This window comes from Balearica regulorum, chromosome 5, assembly GCF_011004875.1.
Source record: "Balearica regulorum gibbericeps isolate bBalReg1 chromosome 5, bBalReg1.pri, whole genome shotgun sequence".
NCBI classification, from domain to species: Eukaryota; Metazoa; Chordata; class Aves; order Gruiformes; family Gruidae; genus Balearica; species Balearica regulorum.
Genome location: NC_046188.1, coordinates 35,311,891 through 35,333,167, shown reverse-complemented (window position 1 = coordinate 35,333,167; position 21,277 = coordinate 35,311,891). Strand labels below are relative to the sequence as shown.

Genomic DNA, 21,277 nt, shown 5'->3' with positions numbered 1-21,277 from the left:
GATCTCTAAAATCCTAAGACACAGCAAATGGGTAAATGGTGATGAGTTGTTCACTGTTTCTTCCAGCACAGGAATTGGAGGCATCAAATGAACCTAGCAGATGCAGATTCAAAATAAGCAAAAGGGTCTTTTTTTTAATTGCACCTAATATGCAGTTAATTCTTTGCTGCAGGACGTTGTCTGCTTGCAGGAGTTTTAAAATCAGCAATGCACATTCATGGAAGAAGAATCCACTTGCAAACTATTAAATACACAAACAAGTTCTCTGGTTTAGAAAGTTCTTGAATTGCAAATCAGGTTGCTGGAAGAGCGTACTGGAAAAGTGCTACTACATTTTTACCAGTTTTTAATTTTTTACATGTCACCTGCTTTTTGGCTACTGAGACAGGATACTAGGCTTTTGGCTTGTCTCAATAGAGGTATAATTTTGTTCACTATGAAACTGAATGATTTTTATTTCACGGTTGCACCGCTCTGCACTGTGGCAGTTCTCAGTTTACGTCTTCAGGGGCCTGTGGAAATACAAACAAAAATAGGCTTTGCATTGTGCCCTCAAACCTCTGTAAGTTAGGAATATGTGACATGGGTAATCCCAAAGTAAGATGTTTTTGCTTAATTCACTGCACTTTGGAGTGTCTTCTGGAAACGAAATCAGTTTCTGGTAAGAACTTAGCTCCTTTTTCCAGCGTTCTGCTGCTCTAATGGTCTACAATGAGCTCATCTTCCCAAACTAGATATTTTCTTTTTCTTATGCAGCTATTTTCCCCCCTGTTATGCCTTGGTGCAGCTTTTCTGTAAAATCCGATTGACTGGATAACCCCCAGGTACCTTCATCAGGCAACAACTATTCCCCTGGAAGTGATCTGGATAGAACTCAGAAAGGTGATTTGATCTAGCCCACTGCAGGCATCTCTCTGTCCTGCTTCTACGTGAAGAGAGGATCTTCCCGGTTTAATGTTGGTGTAAGTGGCGCATTGGGTGCAAAATACGTATGGCAAGTCCTGGAGGCAGAAAGTATGAATGCAAAGGATGAAAGTGCAGAAAAGTGTTACTGGTGGTGGAGGGAAGGACATTTGGTCATCATTATCGTTCTCATGATAATGAAGTCCAAGTAGAGTTTTGGTCTATCTGATAAATCTGTATGATTAGCAAGACTGCATTAGATACCAGTCTTATCTACTGACTACAGCAAAACATGGAAGTAAATGGAAATTTAAGTTTCAGAGTAAGGAGATTTTTTTTTTTTTTTACAATTAATAACCAATTTATTTTTCCAACAGCAACATAGAAAAGGGACACCTTGCACTGTCATGTCACTACGTATCTTTAGTTTTCACCAAGGCCTCTATCCAGCTTCCCATGTACTTTGCCAACTTTCATGTTACATTAAAAAAAGTATTTTAATGAAACACTTTTCCCTAACCTGGAATTTTAAAATGCATTGCTAACTACCAGCAGATGTAACAAATACTTGTATTTATTTAAGATTTCATAATGTATATCTGCTTTATCTCACTATCTTAGAAAAAACCATCCAGTTTTATGAAAGCTTGTTTTAGCTGCAGTGGGTTACAGTTACTGACTGAAGGAAGCATCAAGTTGCATAAGAAAAGAGTATGCCTGACAACATCGGCAACAAATTCCATCATTTATTAAATTTTTCTTGGGATAGAGTCCTCTCAAAACAGAGGAAAAAGTAGTAAATTAGAAGTAGTAAATGAACATTAAGAGTTAGAGCTGGTTGGAGCTGAATCTGTGCAGTGAGATTGTTTACTTTTTTTGCTTGTTCGCCTTATGTAAAGGACTAACAGTTTTAATTGTTTTCTCAATAACAAAATCCTAATTTGCTTGTGGACATTTTTCGGGATAGGAGAACTTGCCATCTGATTTGTATGTGATTTGTTTGTTTCAAAAGCCCTTCGAAGTAATATTTGCATTAGGAATAGCTAACTTATTTATGCCCTACAGCCGTTGTCTCCCGGCAGGCTGCTTGGAGACCAGGCAAGTATTCAGAAGCATTCAAAAGCTGTCTGGACATGGTCCTGGGCAACCAGCTCTAGGGCGGGGGTTGGACAAGATGACATCCAGAGGTCCCTCCAACCTCAGCCGTTCTGTGGTTCTGTGTTTAGAAGCTTTATTTCCGTGTTGGTCTTGAAGGTCCTTAAGGTGTTGCAGCACCAGGAAGTGGAAGGTCATACAGTTCAGTTGCAACCTTATATCTCAGCTGGCTCTGAGAACTATCCACATATGTTCGTGTGTCTTAACTAATAAGGCTGTATGAGTTACAATGGTTATGCAAGAATCAGGCTGCCTACACACAGAGCTGTATCAGATTTCTTAAACTCTGGCATAGTTAATTTGTAACCTAGGCAAATCACTCCGATAATTTAGAGTTTACAGTATTTCTGGATTGTTTCTGTAGTCCAGCTTAATTTGGTTTGTGTGTTAAATGGAATTTAAGAACTCGGTAGTTTACGAAGCCTGACCTATATTTTGTTCGCAGCACAGTTATTGCCATTAACATGTCATTCTTGTTTACTGTGCTGTTGTGATTTTACCATTCTAAGCAGCATCCCAACACCATTGCATAATTAAACTTTCTTATTCTGTTGCCAGTATGTTCAGAAACTGATTTTTGGAATTATATGGTTGCAATTACTCATTCTAGTCAAATGCTTCAGTGTTTTAATGATTGAGATTGCATCTCTGTGTGCAGGATATTTTCTTGGGATGTTAACTATTCATGTAGAATTGTAGCAAAATAAGGTGACTTCACAAAAAATATGAAAGGAATGGACATGGGACATGAGTTACTCTGTATCATACTAAACTATAATTGTGATGTGATTTCTTTTTCATTATAGTATCTTACACACAAAAATAAATGTTTACTTGAGAAGAATTAAAAAGGTACAGGTACTTTGCTGGGTGTGAGCTTCTGTCCAATAGTTTCTTCTAGTTAAAAAAATACAATGGTAGAAAGAAACAAAATAAGCTTATACTGTAGAATGTTGGTTTATTGCATAGTAGACAATCTAGTAAATATGTTAGAGTCTATGAATTTATGATACGCTTGCTTTTATGCAGTAGCAGTGTTTTAAGTAGTTAATTAGGTTTATTAATTCTTATAATCTATACTTTCTAAGGATATTTCTAAGGAATAAGTAAACCATAAGAGAATTACTACTCTCTATCTTACCTCTGTTTTAGAACAAAGATTAAACAAAGCAATCTCTAGAACTTGTTTCGGAGCTTTCAGCTAGGAGAAGTAATGAAAAACGCATGCCAACTTAAATAACTTAAAATGACATCACAAAAATGAGATACACTTAATTTAAAAAGAGAAAAAAAAAACCAAAACACCAAAACACAACTTTTTATGCTGTGTTAGGTTTCATCCATGGGGATTCTTCCGTCATTCTCTGACTGCACAAACGTTTATGCCAAGATAAGAAAGCAAGCAACAGGGAGTTGGGAATGGGTAGACATGGTGAAAAATCTGCTTTTGGTGCCAGTGCAGGCCTATGTCAGCGCATGTGAACTATGACTCTCTTACCCAAATCCCAAAGAATGATAAGCATTGGGCAATCCCACAGAGAAAGTAGATCTTTTGTTAAGGTAGATCTGTAGATCTGTATCCTTCTGTTAGCCAAACTGAGAACTGATTGTTAGCAGCAATTTCAAAGCCTGTTGTTTGTTTCAGTTATCATGTGACCTTCAAGAGCTAAACCTCAGGTCAGGATCTTCATCAGGTTCATGCCTTGCAGACTCCATGAGTGCGTAACCAGCTGATGTGCCAGAAGCGTCACAACTTTTCCTGGGGACCTGAGGCAGCTGCTTTGTTAAGTCCTCTTTAGGTGAATGGATCAGCAGAGCATGTGTCCAGAGGGGGTATCAACCAGTCAAAGGAATTAACAGCAGAATATCTGAAAGTTTGTAGACCTAATCAGTTGTGATTCCAGCAGAGCAGGGTAATTTCCCCATGCTGGAAAGCTCTAGGTAGAGGCCCGCTGGAGAGGAAGGAGGAGTTTAGATAGGTACTATTACTAGTTGGAATCACGCACGTTTTTTCTTTTGCGTCTTGTAAAATATCAATCCCTTTTCCTTTTGATTTTCTATATCAATTCAGTTGCTTGCGTATAGCTTCACCTCTGCTTGAAAAAGTAGCTTTCCATTAAAAGCTTCCACGCCATACAGATTTGCGAGTGATGGCCAGGATATCTTTCCTTTCCTCTTTCCTCCATGTGCTCTCAAGAGAAAAAGAAAAACAGAAGAAAAAAAAATGAAAAAAACACCTAAGCACTGGAATATTTTACTGATCTGGCGCTTTGGTCCATGCTTTGTTCTAATGCTGGTTTATTGGTTCTGCTGTTCCAGGGACCATACAAACCCCTTAGTGTTAGAGAGCGTTGACAGTGAAATTTAAAGTCTTTGGACTATTTTCAATCCTTGTTTAAATTAGGATTTGATTCCTTTTTTAGTTGAGGAAGCAGAAGCCAAGCCAGGGAACTGGAAATACGCTTTTAGATGAATTTTGATTTGGAAGCAGATAGAAGTGGGGCTTTGATGATCTAAAAATGAACTCCAGTTACTTGTTTAGGAGGACGGTAGCTTCTGGGCCAATATCTTACAGAAGACAGGCTTCTCTTAAATCATTACACAGCTGTAATGAAAGGTCTTCTCTTTCTTCGTCTGGCCAAATGTAGCCACGGTATGGATTGAGGGAAAACATAGTATGAGACCCAGGTTCTAGAGGTCCATTTGGTAAATCTGCATCTTAACATTACAGCCATCACTAACCCTGTGTAATCAATGCCCAGCCTCCTCATTTTTTCACTGCCAGTTTAAATTTCTCTGACTTTAAGTTTCATGCTTTCAATTTTGTCACATCTTAGGATTTTGTTATATTCTTGCTAAATGGAAAAGCTGTTCTGTACCCTGTGAAGGTATTTAAACTCTGTAATTAATCTTCATCTGATAGAACTAAGACAAAGAATTCTTTGTATCTCTTGCTGTTGGGTACTTTTCGAGGTCGTCATTTGTATTTGTTATTGTTCTTTTATCCAGTTTGCCTGCGTATAGTGATTGTATGTTTACAGTTCAGTTTAAATCATTGTATTTAATGCATTTTTTTAGAATTCAGATGTATGTGTGCATGCATGGGTATATCATAATATGCTATCAGCTCTACATTTATCTGCAAAGCGAAGGAAAACTAAAGTTTCCTCTTGCTATTTCAGTCTGATATATCGTCTTTCCATTTTCCCCTTTCCGCATGGAAGACCTCTTTGCTTTGTTCTCCACTCTCTGAAACACCATGGAAAATCTGCTTGTGTGGTCTTAGAAAATAATGCTAATTGCTGTGTTCAGATTTTCTTTTCCATTGTCATTGTAAAAAGTCTTTTATCTGAGAGCCTACATCTGCATTCTGGACCCGGTGGTGTTGTATGAATTATACTATGCTTAAGATGGCACACTGTTTTCTGACTCTAATGGAATGTACTTTTTTTATTTTTCCAGAGTACCAGGCTGCCATTTTGCATTTAAAGAGGGAACACAAAGAAGAAATTGAAACATTAAAGGTATACTTTTGTAATGATTTTTTTTCCTTTCCTTGACTCTAGTGCATTTTACAGATTTAAGTAGTGCAGACATATACTTTCCATCAAAGGTTAAGAATTCAATTATTTCTTTCAAAAATTGTTTTCAATTGACTGCCAACTCAGTTAAAATTAATATCTAGTTAAAATCCATACGTGCACTCAGATATGATGGGAAAAAGCAGTTTTACATGTCTCGCCTTTGTAGTTTTGCTTATTATTGTACTCTTAAATTCTTCCCTCTAACTCAGCAGTGCAGTACTTTTACATTTGCTCATTATATTAAGGCACTGGCATTTAACTACACACTCTCAGTGAAAGATACTTCTGTAGAAGCAGTTTTCTGTAATTTTAGACTGAAAAATAAGCATGGTAATTCTGTTTGTGATACTCTGAAATTGTGTATTGAACACTTTTTATTGATCTCTGGTTTTGTAAGTGTAAATTTGACCAACTGTCTAATTGTCAAAATCAGAAATAGCAAAGTTTAATATTAGAACTTACTTTCTCTTGGCATGATTGACTCCGCTAAGCGAAGTGAAATAATATAGGAAGTGTTTTTATCATAAAACCGGGAACTTAAATGGCAGTATAATTTAAAGTGAATTTGTTGAGCAGTCCTAGTTTAAAGGAAATTAACACCATCCTCCCTTTTTCACCAATTGTGATATATTCTTAAGCATAGCTGTGTTCTAATACGGGTCCACAAGCTAAATCTTGAGTATACAAGTCATCAAGTACAAAACATTCCATATTTTCTTTGTCATCATTAAGGCAAATAGAATGGAAAAAAAATCCTGAATATACAAATACAGGGAGTCTGATAATCCAGTATATTGATACACTGACCGTGTCATTTGGCAGATCACATATAGCAATCATCAGACTAGTACAAGTACAGTATTTGTATTATACAGAGTATTCATGTCTTCTTTGTGTCTGCACAAAGGCCCAGGACATAATGGACATAAAACCTACGAAGTTGAGAAAGCTCAGTGAGGTCTTTGAGTAGTCAGGGGTGGAGTGATGGCAGTAGCTTGTGGAGTGGACGGGACAGGCAAAGCATCTCTGGTGTGTGCAGCATCTCTTAAAAGTCAGCATGGGGAAATGCAGGCTAGCACTAAAGTAAATGCAACAGCAATGTACAATAAATATTATTAATAAGAACTCTTACAAAGAATAGCATAAATCTCCCACACAAGAACAGCAGATCAATGCAAGGGGGATTTATTCATTCTGAGAGGGTATTTCAGAGAATACATAGTCTTGGTGACAGAGAAAAATGTGTTTGTGCATCTCCAGAAACCCTGGAAACAGTAGAGGCAGAGGAGACAGTTACTGGTAGGCATCCATGAAGAATCACACATCTCTCCAATTTAATCTTTCATTAAAAGATTTTTTATTTTTTTTTCCCATAAGAGTACATCTGAAAGACACGGGAAGAGAAGTAGATTCATTTATTGCTGCTTATAACTTTGAGTTTTCCTCAAATATCATCATGACTTAATGATTAATTGTGTTTATATGTTATCATGTTTAGTAGGAAGGAAATTCTGAGTCGGTTGTTTCCAGAAAAGTGAAATGGTGATGTAACTTTCAGCACCATAAAATCTTACCATTTTATATTTGTATGTAAATATAATTAGAAATTAGATAAAATGCAAATATTTGCTGTCCGTGATTAGTAGAAAACTTATGCACTCTTAGCAGCAATGTCCTACACATAATGTTTTCTTATATTGCATGCATTTGATGATTATTCTCATGATTGGTACTGTTTTGTCTTACAATATGTAGTTCCAAAAGCAAACCAGAAAAGGTGATACGAATATTTTGTAGGCCTTTTAGGTAACAGCAGTGAGGTGTAAAGTCTACATCATGATGATCAGAAAAATAATTTATTCAGAAGAATAATACTTACGTTTATTGTATGCAAGACATAATTCAAACAGGATTTTTAGATTTCCATTTTGGAGTTATTCATAAGTTACTGGAGACCTTGCACAGAGTTCTGTTTTTAAATTTGTTAGACTGATAATTCCTGAGTTATAATGTGATTTTTCATTTTACAATACTGAAGGACATAAAAACTTCCTATATCAAAGGCCAGTTGAAGCAAGTATCCTGTCTCCAGCAACAGGTAGTTAGTAAACACATATAAGAAATACGGAGTGTAAGAGTAACGCTTTCTTCCTGTATGGTGTTTTTTGTTTTGATTTGGGGTTTTTTTTTTGGCAAGTCTGAGTGTCTTCATCGTGTCTTCCTTGTCACTTCTGCTATCACCGCCTCCATGCCCCTTCCTTCACAGTGTGCGGCTGCTTGACGTTTGGACCTCAGCCCAGCCGGGTGTAAGGCATCAGGTTCATAAAAGATCCATAGTGACTAAATCACTGAGAAATGTTGCCCTAGTATGCCATTTCCAGCAATTAGTGTTTTAAGGGTTTCCTGAAACGGGGTCTGCACACAGGTTATGGTAGATAGTACTGATGAATAAATTATAGTATCACATGGTTCCATGACTTCTGAATGCTATGCCATCTGAGTAGCATTCCTGTTCTTTTTCTGTATGCCCTTGACAATGAATTCCTTGTACTAGAATGTGACCCGTCATAGATCCGTCCTTTTTGTTTGGATGGTTGTTTTGGAGCTGTTTATTTCTCTGTGAAAATTTCTATGTAGTGCCAGACTAATAATCTGAAAAACATTCAGGCTGAAAATATTGAATTCCTATATTCTTAATATATCCTGTGTCCGAAAACGATCAACACCAAGTTACTCATTTTGTGAAGAGAATGTCAAATCCTACTGCAGCATGTTATTTTTTATAGTGGGTGAAATCTGAGAGTCAGATGCTGCTACATGGTCCTGATGCTTTGGTAAATCATAAATTGTTAGTTCTGCTTCTAAGTTTTAGTAGTTTCCTAAATGAAAGGGTATAATTTCAAACATTTTTTCCTTTTTTTATAGCCTACCTACTTTAAGAGGCTCTTTCTCCTGTGTCCCTGATATTCAAACATTTTAAAGAACAATTTTTTTTTCTCCACATCTCTGCTGTTAGCCTTTATTAATTTCAAAGGAAATTTTCCTGGCTTTTGTGGTTCATTTAAAATTTATTGCTTTTCCCTGAAATTGCTTCAGACTGGAATATTTAAATATAACAGCAAAGGGACATGATTTTTCTTCATTCTTTGTGTTACCAGCATTTGCACTGGTAAAAATGGAATGCATTAGAGAAGGCCAGACTTTGTCTGTATACTCTCTTTCATGTGGCTTTTCATTATTTGAAGGAGGGGAAATATATTTGAAGATAAAATGTATTAATTACTACATACTGCTGTACATTTGGAACTTTACATTATAAAATTTCGTATGGGAACATATAAGGAAGTAAAATTATATTGTGATCTAATGTAATAACTTGTTGCATTCTATTCTTTAAGGGTATAACAGAAAAATACGGTGGTAATGCTTGGGTTAAAAGTGATTTTGCAGTATGCACTGAAGTAACTTACAGATGGAGATTTCTCTGAACCAGCTCTTTTGCAGACTGATCTGAATCCCATATCTTGTATTTATGAAGAAGGTCAATCATCATACCTTCTCTGTAAAAGATTAGGAGTGAGACCCTTATTCTTTGTTAATCCTAAAATGCCTAGAAAAGTCTTAAGGAACCCTGGAGGTATGTGTAGGGAAAGTTCTCAAAAAATTATTAAACTGTCCTCTGAAGGTGAAAGCAAGCAAAGTTATTCAGACTCTGTCCCTTGAAACCTATATAGAGTGGCTTGTAAGTGAACGATCTGCTTACTCTTTAGCAATAGAAGGTGTCCTATACTTCTGTACTGTTTCTTTTGGAACTTATTATTTTCCTTGACTATGTGAATGAAATTCCTAATGGATTTTTATTCTTTAAGATTTATTATTGCTGTGTTCATTTCCTGTAAACTTCACATGGAATACCCAGAGTCCAACCAGAGCTTTACCTATACCACCAGTTTGAAAGGGCCGGTGCTGGTTCTGTAGGCAGTTGAAGTCACAGCAAACGTAGCGGTCTTGAAGGATGTGACACAATCGCTGGATAGGGAGGGTGAATGACAATATTCTGTTTATTTTATGCTGCTATCTTTACGTTATCACACTAACTTGAAGCTTTGTTCCTTTTTTCTGATGTCATTTGAAATCAATTCTAGTCATGTAGCGTGCATGCTAATTAAATTAAGATTACAACATTTATTACACCAAGTCAATTAGTGCTGAATATGTACCATATCATATTGCATAACAACCGAATAACTCATATTATCTCTTAATGGGTTCATTAATTCATACTGAATCATCCACAGGAAGATAATCTTTAGAAAGGGTAATATAGTGAGATAAATACTTAGTTTTTACCCATCTACCTTTAACTACATCTGCTAGTTGCTGTGTTCAAAGCATTTCTTGAATTTTTCACCTATTATTTTTTTAAAAAAATACGTCTTTTTAAGACATCACTTATTTCTCTGTTGAATTTTTTACTTTTCCCGCTCCTGCCGCTAGATGTCAGCTAAGTCTTTCAGAAGTTCCCAAAGCATGTCACAGCGTTCCCATACGTGTGCAAATTCCATACTTCCTACTGAACTCGGAGAGTATGGGTGGTGGTAACATCCTGCACACTATTTGGGGATCTGGCACAGTCTTAACTTTAGGTCAGAAGTTAGCTTGCACATTATGGAACTAGAACTGAAGATGCTCAATGGATAAGTAGTAGCTGTCGTCACCTTAGTGATATTTTTCCCTACAGAACCAAGTATCTAATCACCGACGAAGTAGATGACAATGACTTAACATTAAATCAAAATATTGTAAATGGACTACCGACTTCTGAATGGGAGTAATTAACTTGAAGGCGATGTTCTGATTGCAGTACTTAATAGTTAATCCAACACATAGCTGCACAAGGCTGCAGCATACTTTTTTTTTCCCCCTGTAAGTTCACTTGATTAAATGAGTAAAACAATTAAGCTTTTTCACTAATTTTCCTTCTTCCATTTAGCACAAGGGTACCAAACATCTCTTCATCTTCAGCTACACAGAAGTTTAATACTACTTTTGGAAGATGGAATCAAAGTCCTAAGCTGTCCTATAACTCTGTACCCTGTGCATGGATCTTTCTCTCTGATACAGGTTATTAGGCTTCCACCAACTGACTACTCTTTTATATGTTCCCAAACTGAGAATAATAGTGTCTTTAGCCATTAATCATAGGCTTTTATAATAATATCCCTATATATTATACAATGCACTTATCAAATATCCTCTTTGACAAATAATAATAGATATTTGATAACAACAAAATATAAACTATAGATAGCTTGTAAATTATACAATAAATATGATATGATAAAATAATTTTTCTATGTCTCTCGAAGTATCTCATTGCAAATTTTAGAAAGAAATACCAGTAGTTGCATCTAACACAGTTATGAACGTGTTATGAAAACCTAAGAAATAGTGAATAGAAATGCAGTTGGTGTATAACTGCCTGTGACATTATGAAAGAACAGGCTGGCCTCATTTAGAGAAGAAATGTGTCATGGGGTGTTCATAGTGACCTTTGTGGTCTCCCTAGTAATGCTTGCATTTTTGCATTTTTGTGAAGGTTTCTAGATCTGAAATATAGAAGTGGGTAGAAAGTCGTTTCTTTTTCACAGAAGAACTTGCTTAACTTTGAAAACATCAAAGTGCCACAGAAAAAGGTTGAAAAATGTATCTGAAACAGGAATGTGAAAGGGAAAGTCATAGCACCAGTCAGAATTATTTGATAATTTCAAAATGATTAATTTTTATTTTGTACTGAGACCACAAGGGCATCAAAACATTTTCTTAGTTACTAAGTAATAAAGCTTTACCTTTGTGACAACCTTTTAATTCTTTTACAGATGTGTTTTTACATCCCTCATGCTTCACAAGTCCTTTCCCTGGCCCTTTACCTTTTCACTTGCCCATTTGTTGTTCTTCACAGTCAGTGTGCTTCCATTTGTGAATGCTTCCATTGCTCTTTAATTATAACATGACTCTAGCAAAAGGTGCTGCTTCTCCCTGCTACATTTTGAAATTTGTAATTCGACTGTAGGAGGCAATGGTGAATTGTGTTGAAAGCTGTTGTATGCCAGAATGCTTATCAAAAAAACCTCTTTCATAGAATTGAGTGACTTCACTTTTATTTTGACAATTTAAAATGACTTTTACTTATATGTAAAAGTGAAATTGCATTTCAGCTTCAGAAAGAACATTAGAAATTAGATGGTTTAACACCAAATCCGAACATTTTAAAATATTTGAATTTGTCTAAATCTTCTCTTTTGTAAATAGTCTATTACAATAAACAAAATCTGTTTTTTGAATAGATTCAGTTGAAAAATTTCTGACCTGGATGTTCTTAGGTAGGGATCTGTATAATTCCTTTCTGGAAAAAAAAGGACATTTTTTATTATTTTTTTTTCCTAGCAGTTTTGTGTGTACATATGAATTCTTGCATAGGATAGGCATCTCACCATGTCAGAAGTCACTATGTTTGGAAATCTAGTATTAAAATATGGGGCCAATGATGAACAGTGTTGAAAGCTTTGGTATGCCACGGTACTTAACCAAATGTTTAAGTGGATAATATGCTGACTTTTGGTAACAAAATTTTGCTTTGGGATGCTGAGATTATTGTTTTTAACCTCTACAAGATGAAATGCATCCGTAAGGTGGTTAGCTGCTTTGTGTGTTCTTCGCTGGATTTTCATGTCCCGGCATGCACGAATAAAAGAAAGCTTGTATGATGTAGGCTTCTGTCTGGTGAAACGGAGTTGCAGCTCAAAGGAGCAGCCAAGGTCAGCAAGGGTTTATTAATCAGTCTTTCCTAATGAGTTGTTCAGGCTTTTCAGCATTTCCATGTGGTGTTACTGATGAAGGTCTCCCAGCTTGTGGTTAATTATTGATACTACTCCTGCCTAACTTGAAATGTTTCAGTCTTTCGTGCTGAGCTGCTAAATGTATGGTTTCACCACTGTGTGGGTACTGTGTCTCTTTATGAATCTTCTTCTTGGCTACTTTGTCCGCATGTGGGAATTCTCCCTGTTTGGTGCGGAGTCTCTCTGTAGTGCAAGACAGTGAAAGTATGAAGATTGAGAAAAGCATAAAAAATATGAGAAAGAAGAGACTGAAATCCTATGATAGTGTATTAAAACATCAATTTCAGTACCCCTAAGGCTCCCAGACAACGGGAGCAAGATTATCTTTCAAATATGTATTTCCTGAAATAGAAAAATCCCAGCAGGAGAAAAATCACCTTGTAATGAAAAAAATTGCAAGGCCAGTGCTAGAGAAGGTGGAGTAGCAGACTAGGGAATGATAGCAAAGGACAAGAGCAATAGAACAGCAATTTTCTGCAGGGCACATACAAATTCATAAAGAGCTAGCAAGAAGCGCTTTAATCTCTTTGGAGGCATTTGTTGGCAGTTGCATCTCCATTCAGAAAGGAAGCGTGGAATGATTCTTCATGGTATATGAGGATAGATAATTCCCAGTTCAGTGCTTAATTATGTTTTTTAAAATTGCACATTATAATGCCTATATTCGTGTCATACTCTATAATCAAATTCTTGATGAAGAGTTAAGTATCTTTTTCTGTGCTCTGATACTTACATTAAGCAAAATTCTCCCCCTTCTTCTCCTCCATTGACTTTCTGTTTTCCATATTTTTGATGCAATGGGTGCTTTTCATCCCTATTTGTCTTTAATCATGTGATTACATTGCAGTTGTTTTCTTATCAGATAGCTTGAATATCCAGGAAGACTCTTTTCTTTCGTTGTGCTGGGTTTTTTTCACTGCTACTTGCCATGTCTTATATTGCCACTGTATTATTTTTATCAATAGGATTTCCCTGTAAGAACTTGGATTGTTTAGACTTTGTGTCAGCTGCAGAATGCTGTTAATTCCACATGTTGATCCAAGGATTCTTCTGTTTATTTAAAAAGTTACCACAGATGATATTCTGTATATTGAATACAGTGAAAATCTCTTTAACTCTGTTTCAGCACATGGACACAGACATGGTATTACGTAGTTAAAATGTGTGTAGAGATCAACAAGATAATTTATAGCCTTAAAACTTGAGCAAGACGGAGCTCCTGCTCAAATTTAGACACATTACAAAACACTCTGCTTAATTAGGGCTAAAATGAAACTCTTCTGAAAAAATTCATTATAAAACCCTGCATTTATCATAGTTCATGAAAGCTAATTTATCCCGTCACCTTGAGTAAATATGTTATGCACTCAGGAGAATAAAGCAGAACACATACTGTGAACATGATGACATTTTATTTTGACAGATTTGGAAGACCTCTGTAGCATAGGAAACAATTTTCTACAAGAGAAATGAAGTGAAATGTGATCATGGGAGTATAAAAGCCACTAAAAATTAAGTAGTATCAATATCTTACCATTTTGATTTTGCAAACATGTACCCCATGCCTCTTTGCCAAAATTATCTGCTTTTTGAAATTTACTACTCCAGATATTTGTTTGAATCTAATAATTGTAAGCCATTTCTCTGAATGAAATACATAATTTTCTGTAGTTTAAAAATTCTAGCTCTAATATTCCTTTTTTTAGAACAGGGACAAATTTGGCAAGGATGAACATTTTTCTGGTAGAGGAAAAATCTATCTGAAATTGGAAGTTAAAACTTTTGAAACAAAACTTTTTTTCTCATATTCAGTAAAGACTTCAGATTTTAGCAGCTTCTGACTTTGCAAATCTGGTGCTCATTGTACCTATTGCATCTTCTGTTGCTAACCAAATTTTTAATGTGCCATTTCCACAAAGCTGCCAAAGATACCAAAGCCACCAAATTCATTGTAAAATAACACTGGGGCAAAACTAATTGCTAAACCACTGATTAACGGGTGCCACAAGTTACTTGTGGTTTAGTGGGGATGACCCTTCCAAGGATGCATTGAAACTGAAAGCCTGTCTCCTGACCCCTTTTTTGATGATGAGGCAACGTGAAAGAAAAGCCACTGATTCTGTCAAAGAGAAAGTTTCTGCGTAGCTGCGCTACATGGAGGCATTGATGGAGAGGGAGAAAATTAAGGTTGGTCTGGCAACCACACTTGCCATTTTCCCTTTTGAGTAATTGATTTTTTTAATCAAGAGGTTGATTTTAATTAAGAGGTTGATTTTTTTTAATGCATTTTTATGTGTGCAATATTTTCTTCAAATTCTGTAATGGGAACCTCTAGAATAATGTGATGATGCATAATTAGCATGTAGCATAGATTTCTTTAAAGCAGGTATGTCTTTTACACAAGGACAGAGTCATTTCCATAAGTGATGTTATACTTCTGTTTATCCAGGTAGAATCTCTGGAGTTCATATCCTGTACCATAGTTAAGAGTACTGATATCTTTATCTGCTCAGTGTAGCATAAACATCTCTACAGTGTTAAAAAGCAGACTAGTTATAAACACAGTGTTGGGTTTTCTTCTAAATGTTACCTGATTGGTGAATATTAAAAGACCGTCTTCTGTTTTTACCACTAACGTTTATGATAGTGTCTGCAGAACTGGAAGCTTCCTAGTCAAACTAAGAAAGAAGTCATGAAAGAGAAACTTGTGTGCCTAGGATCTCCTCATATACTCTGCCTTGACAAGGATATCTACAGTTTGAATTTTCTCTTTAATCATTGTAATAGAGTCAAGTATTATTGTTAATATGAAAAAAATATTTTCTATAATGAAGTTGTGAGGGAAGGAATAGATTTTTTTTTTTGTCCTTCTGTAGAAAGTGTGTAGCTTAATGAAAAATGTTGTTTTCTGAATATGAGGCTGAGTGTGAAATTAACCTCTACCTTCATTTCCTTTGCTATAGAGAAAGAGGTAGTATTTTTTGTAGTATAATATATTTTATATTGAAGGAAGGACTGTTTCACCAAGCAATCCATTTGTTTTGACGTGTTGAGGTCCCTCTCTATAACACATGAGGAATGTGATAATTGTAAGCATCAGAGAATTACTCTCTTAGGTGATTATGTTCCTTAAAGTAAAATCAAACCTCTGTTGTTATTTTGGTATCTGGTGTCAAAAAGGCCCCAGAAAATTAGTTTCCCTCCATAACTAGGAAGTGAATGGCTTGCTACACCTCAAAATCTTTTAGTTGTTTTCATTGCATCTGTGAAGTCTCTATATGTAGGTGGAGAGGCTAGTCGTCTCCTCAGTGTAGGTATTCGTAGAATTTTTAGACAAAAATTATGTTCATACAGAATGAAAATCATCAATTTTGAAAAGTCTGGAGCTACGTTACTTTATGCTCATAGCAAACTCATAGCACTATTTGGCTGAATATTTCCTATTGAAAAGTAGTATTTATTGTTGCCCCTTATTCTTCTATAGATGTATAACTTTATCTTTGCTTATTGTTTTCCATGTGCTGTCCTTACACTGTTTTTTGCTTTGACTTTTGCTTCAACCAAATCATTGGTTGCAACTTAGCAGAATGTGATGTATATCATTACTTTCCTATGTAGTTACAAAGCTTTGTTATAACGGCTTAATCTTGGAGCCTGGCTGCCAAAGAAATTAGTTCTTTATACTGTGAAGCAATGTTGACAGTAAACTCTCCTTTCCTCTCCACCCCCTCCCCAAAAGAAAAGGAAGAAAAGAGAAGAAAAACAAGGTTGCATTACAATTCTGGCAACATCAGCCACACTAATAAAATCAAATTCAATGTTGTTTTACGACTTTGAATTTATGTGACTGCACAGGATCAAAGGATTTGTATCCCACTGGACTGCAAGGTCTATAGTTCATGGCAAAAAAAACTCATCAAAAAGAACATTTTAGTAGTAAGGCTTTTCATTTTAATCAGCCACAGTAATAAAAAAGCTGTTAGGTGTCCAAAAACATTCTCCCAAGATCAGAGACAACTTGCTCTCTACTACAATCAGTTTTCTTATTGGATCCATACTTCCTCTGTAGTTTTTGTCACTGAAACTTCATCTTCAACTTGTTTTCAGCCATTTTTTGCATTGTTTTCACATTTTACATGCCAAATCATTATATGTATCAGTAAAAGTAATGATTCATATATTTTCCCTAGGAAATGAGGAATACTGTAACTTCTTTAGAGTAAATTGTCGTCATGATAAGTGATTAACGAAAACGGAATTTTAAATACTGGTCTATATTTTTATATATTGTATTTTAAAATATTTGAATAGCAATAATTTAATTTTTTTCCTCCTTGGGTATAATCTTTTGAACATCACCAGAAAGCATAGGTGTTAGTATTTTTGTATCTATACAGACATATTAACCTAGTCTGTCAAGACTGTGGTAGCAGTCACAAGTGAGAAACAGAATAGGGAAGTAACTACAATATTTGTGATAGGAAAGGCTCCTGTTATCATGTTTGGATTCTGCATGCTAATTGTTTGTGGTCCTAGTTCAACAAAAGTTTGAAAAGAATTTTTAACACATGGTGTAGTTTCATACTTTTTAATTAGTTTGGCCTCAGAGACGTTGTATGCAATATATCATTTACATTTATGGATGTGTTGCATGCTGAATTGCCTCATTCCGTTCTGCAGAATTCAAATGTTTAACAGAGTTTAACAGTATGCAGAGATTTTACCAATTAAATTGTCTGTGAAAGTATCAGTTTTCCTTGAAACTTACAGGTAGGTCTCAATTTCGCTGGTCACCCCTTTTTTACAAACTTTTCCTAGCATAAGCCAGCTTTCCTTTAGTAAGAATCAACACAGTCACTTTCTGCATGGATCGCTCCCTTTCCACAGGGCATGACACGTGTTGGATGTTACGTGGCCTCTTGTAGCTGCTGTACGCCACTTGCATGGGTGTGGTATTTCTTCTCACTGCTACCTGAGGTACATGCAGGCTTGCATTGGGTTTTGTCAGTTGAATGTTTTCATGGGTTTATTTTTTTAAAAAGATTCATTCCAATGAACAGAAACTTTAGTATTAGTGGGAATTTTATGTCACCTATTACACATAGAAAATCTACATAAAATGCTAAATTATCTGCTGTTAATATTTATTAATAAGCTGAGATTTACCCCTTTAAGCATATGCTGTTGACTGTTGGTTTTATTAAGTAATATTTAGTCTAGTTTTTTGGAGGTGCTATCATTTATCTCAAGGGATGACATTGCTTAGCAAATGTGTTTGTGGCAACAAGTTAGTGAATCCAAGGCATTAATAATTTTCTGCTTTATATATATGATTCAAGAAGGATTTAGATTCCAGTGAGATTTGTCTGTGGGTACAGAGATGCCACAGTAGAGTACATCACTTACCAAGTGCTAAAGTTGACATAATAGGATCCATAAATGTGGACTACACTCTGGAGTACAATGAACATTATTAGAGATATTTTTCCATATATTGGAATTCATAATGTTTGCAGGATTTTGAGAGATTACCAAGAAATTTCAAGGGTGGATCAAGGGTTCTACCTGGGTGTTTGATTAGAAGTTATGGAGAGGAGGAGGGATTTACTCCTAATAAGAAGGTTCATCTGAGTAAAATCAGTTGTAAATAGGATAGCTGTAGAAAAGCAAAGACGATAGATGAGCTGCTGTGAGTTATGTACTGTATAACAAAATTCTCCGAGTGGGTGTACAATTACAATTTGTGTAATCTAAAATGTTGGATGGTAGCTATTAACAGGGAAAGAACTGGGGGGGAAGATATGTATGTGTGCAGGAAACAAAACCTAGATGAATGTAATTTTACAGAAACACTTACTTGCAGACACAAGGCAATCAGGATGAGGAAAGCAAACTTTAAGGCAACCTGGAAATCAATCCGTGAGGAGCATGGACAAGAGGACAGAACATTAAGAGAGAATTGAAGGTCCACAGACAGCTGGAAGAGGAAACGCTAAAGCTTAAAAGAATGTAGGACTGTGCACAGTCCGTAATGCAAGGGGTGGTTTGTATCTTGTTGGAGACAGGCACACAGGCTTTGCAGTTGGAAGGATGGTAACCTGGCTCTTACCGATTCTAGGTCCTGGAAAAGGGTGACGAGGAGGAAGAGAAGACAGAAGCATATATAAAGAATCAAATTGCTAAAGAATGGGATTTCATTTAGGAGAAGAATAATTTTATAGTAATATAATAAAAGTGAAGGGTGACAACAAGCCTATAATGAATATAGTCGTTTCAGCGACACGTTTCCCATGTAGTATACAGCTAAAAATGCTTAGAAGATGAAATAGGAAAGACGAAGACAAAACCAGCACTGGGAATTGCTAGGAATTCAGGGAGCAAAGCAGAGGGGTAATACAACTGACATACTATACAGAAGGAAGAGGGTGAAGAGTAACTGAAGATGTTAATAAATGTTTCTTAATTTTGTACGCAGAACTGAGTATAGAAAAGAAGTGTTCAAAATGTGTTACAAATGCAAACTAATTCTGAAGTGGCGTGAAGAACGTATTACTGGCTACATCAAGAATAGTTTTAACTGAAACTGGAACAATGAATTGGAAGAATATTAGAAACATATAAACATACAAGAAAATGTAAGAATATGTTAATTTAAATACTCACTATAAAAATGTCATGCTTGATTTGAATGGTTTTTTGCAGTAGAGAGAGTAGATATTATTGTGTTAATACCATCAGTTTCTCATTGATTTTCTGTATTGTGAGAAGTGCAGTTTCCTGGTTTTGAAGTTTTTCTAGCAAAGAATAAGAAAATACCAGAAATAACAGCAGATGGAGTACAAAACAGTGCATTTCCCAAAAATAGTTTTTCCTTAGGTTGCCTTTAAATACCTGCTTGTATTGAGTGTGTTACTTTCTCATACTTTCATTCAGTTGTTCATTTACCTGTTTGGGGTTTGGTTTTTTTTTGAAGTTGATCTTGGTTAGATGGTGTTCTTCCAGACAGGACAAAGAAAAATATGAAGTGTGTCATACCAGTTATTTCAGTACAATCAAAAAGGTGAGAGAGGGAAGAAGTAGTAAAACTTCCTTACCATCTCCTTCCCTTTATACCAGTCTAGAAATGCAAGGTTTTGTTTTATTTTGTATCCATCTGGATCGGTGGCATAGGAAGGAGAAATTCATGAGGGAATTCAAAATGCCAGGTTGATGGCATTACTTTGTTCTTTCTGGTAGATAATTCACACAACTCGTGCGGTTATGCTGACAGTCCTTTTTTACATCAGTCAGACCTTAAGACAGTATAAATACGAGTCTCATAAAGGCTGGACATGTTAACTACATCAAGCTTGCTTTCTTCTGTTATACTTTCTGTAACAACTTCCTTAGGTTCACAGTAATATGTATTTTATAATGAAACAGAGCTTTTAACATCTGCATTCCTTATATGAATACACATTGTTTAAATATAGGAATCTATCTGTTAAGTATGGTGATAAAATATTAAGTAAGGATATTATTATGGAAGATGTATTCTGAGCCATTCTAAATGTGTAACTGATATACTCAAATACTTAATTATTAAAATTCTTAATATAGGATATACAATTTGGTTATCTAAGTTTCCTTTTAATAAATAGAGATTTTTACTATTCTGTTTTAAATAATTAAGCTATTAAAGATCTTCTTTGGGTTTTTGATGTTTAATGATATTTGACATGGCAAAATGCAATTTAATTACAGCGTTGAGTAATCATGAAATTTAGTTGTTGGAAGAATAGTACCTTATTTTTTAAAATGTGTGATCAAATAGCTACATGCTTGGTGTCCATTTCTAAGTTTTACTTAAGTGTAGTAACCTGAGATTGAGGACCTCTTCATAATATATCATTGTAGAAATGGTAATTGTTCAAAGAATCACAAATCAATCTCTACACGTAATTGCAGGTGGTGTTAAATCAGAAGGTGTATTTCATAACCTATCAAACATGATATATATTTTCACAGCATATATTTAAATTATCAAACTTGAAGTGAATTAGAGCTTAAAATGTTATGTGAATTTTAAGCCATCTGTTCACATATATAAGTAATCATGCACATGATTTTTTTTTTTTTTAAATCTGTATGTTGCAGCATAACCGGGTATGTTGTAACGATGTGCTATACCAATAATTTTGTACTCCAAAATTACTGGCTATAAGGCTGTATTTCTTGCTCAACTACCTAAATGGTAATAATTGTTACATAACTAAATATTCATAATAAATAGAAAAACAATGTTCTGTATACCCGCTATGTTCAAATTTCCTCCCAACAACTTTTACTGTCTTTCCTCTATAAAATTATGGATATAAAATTTTTAAATTAGAGAACTGGGCACTGTATACGTAGCCTGTACAAATATTTAGACTTCTGGTAATGTTTGAGAATGGTCAATCATTTAGCTTTTTTACTATGAGGTATAAGAATAATCCTTACTGCGTACCCTTGAAAACTGTGATATACCATATGTAACTGATTATATTTGTTGAGGTATTTGTTAGAGAGGAATTTTGATTTTTATGTAAATTGGCACAGGTTTAATTTTTTTTTCATTGAGAAATCGTTTGCTAAATCTCTGATTGTTGTTAAAATTTAAAACAAATGTATGTTTTTTCAAGGACAGAGATCTAACAAAAAAATACTTTTTTCTTTGTCAACACAATACAAGAATAAAAAGTGTCAGCTCTTCCA

At 35.3% G+C, this 21,277-nt stretch overlaps 1 protein-coding gene across 1 annotated transcript in view; it reads left to right on the top strand.

Moving 5' to 3' along the window:
• FMN1 (formin 1) overlaps positions 1–21,277 on the top strand; it is a 149,631-nt gene that overhangs the window by 20,031 nt on the left and 108,323 nt on the right. The window contains 1 exon segment of the mRNA XM_075753012.1: positions 5,521–5,582. Coding sequence (XP_075609127.1) covers positions 5,521–5,582 — 62 coding nt within the window.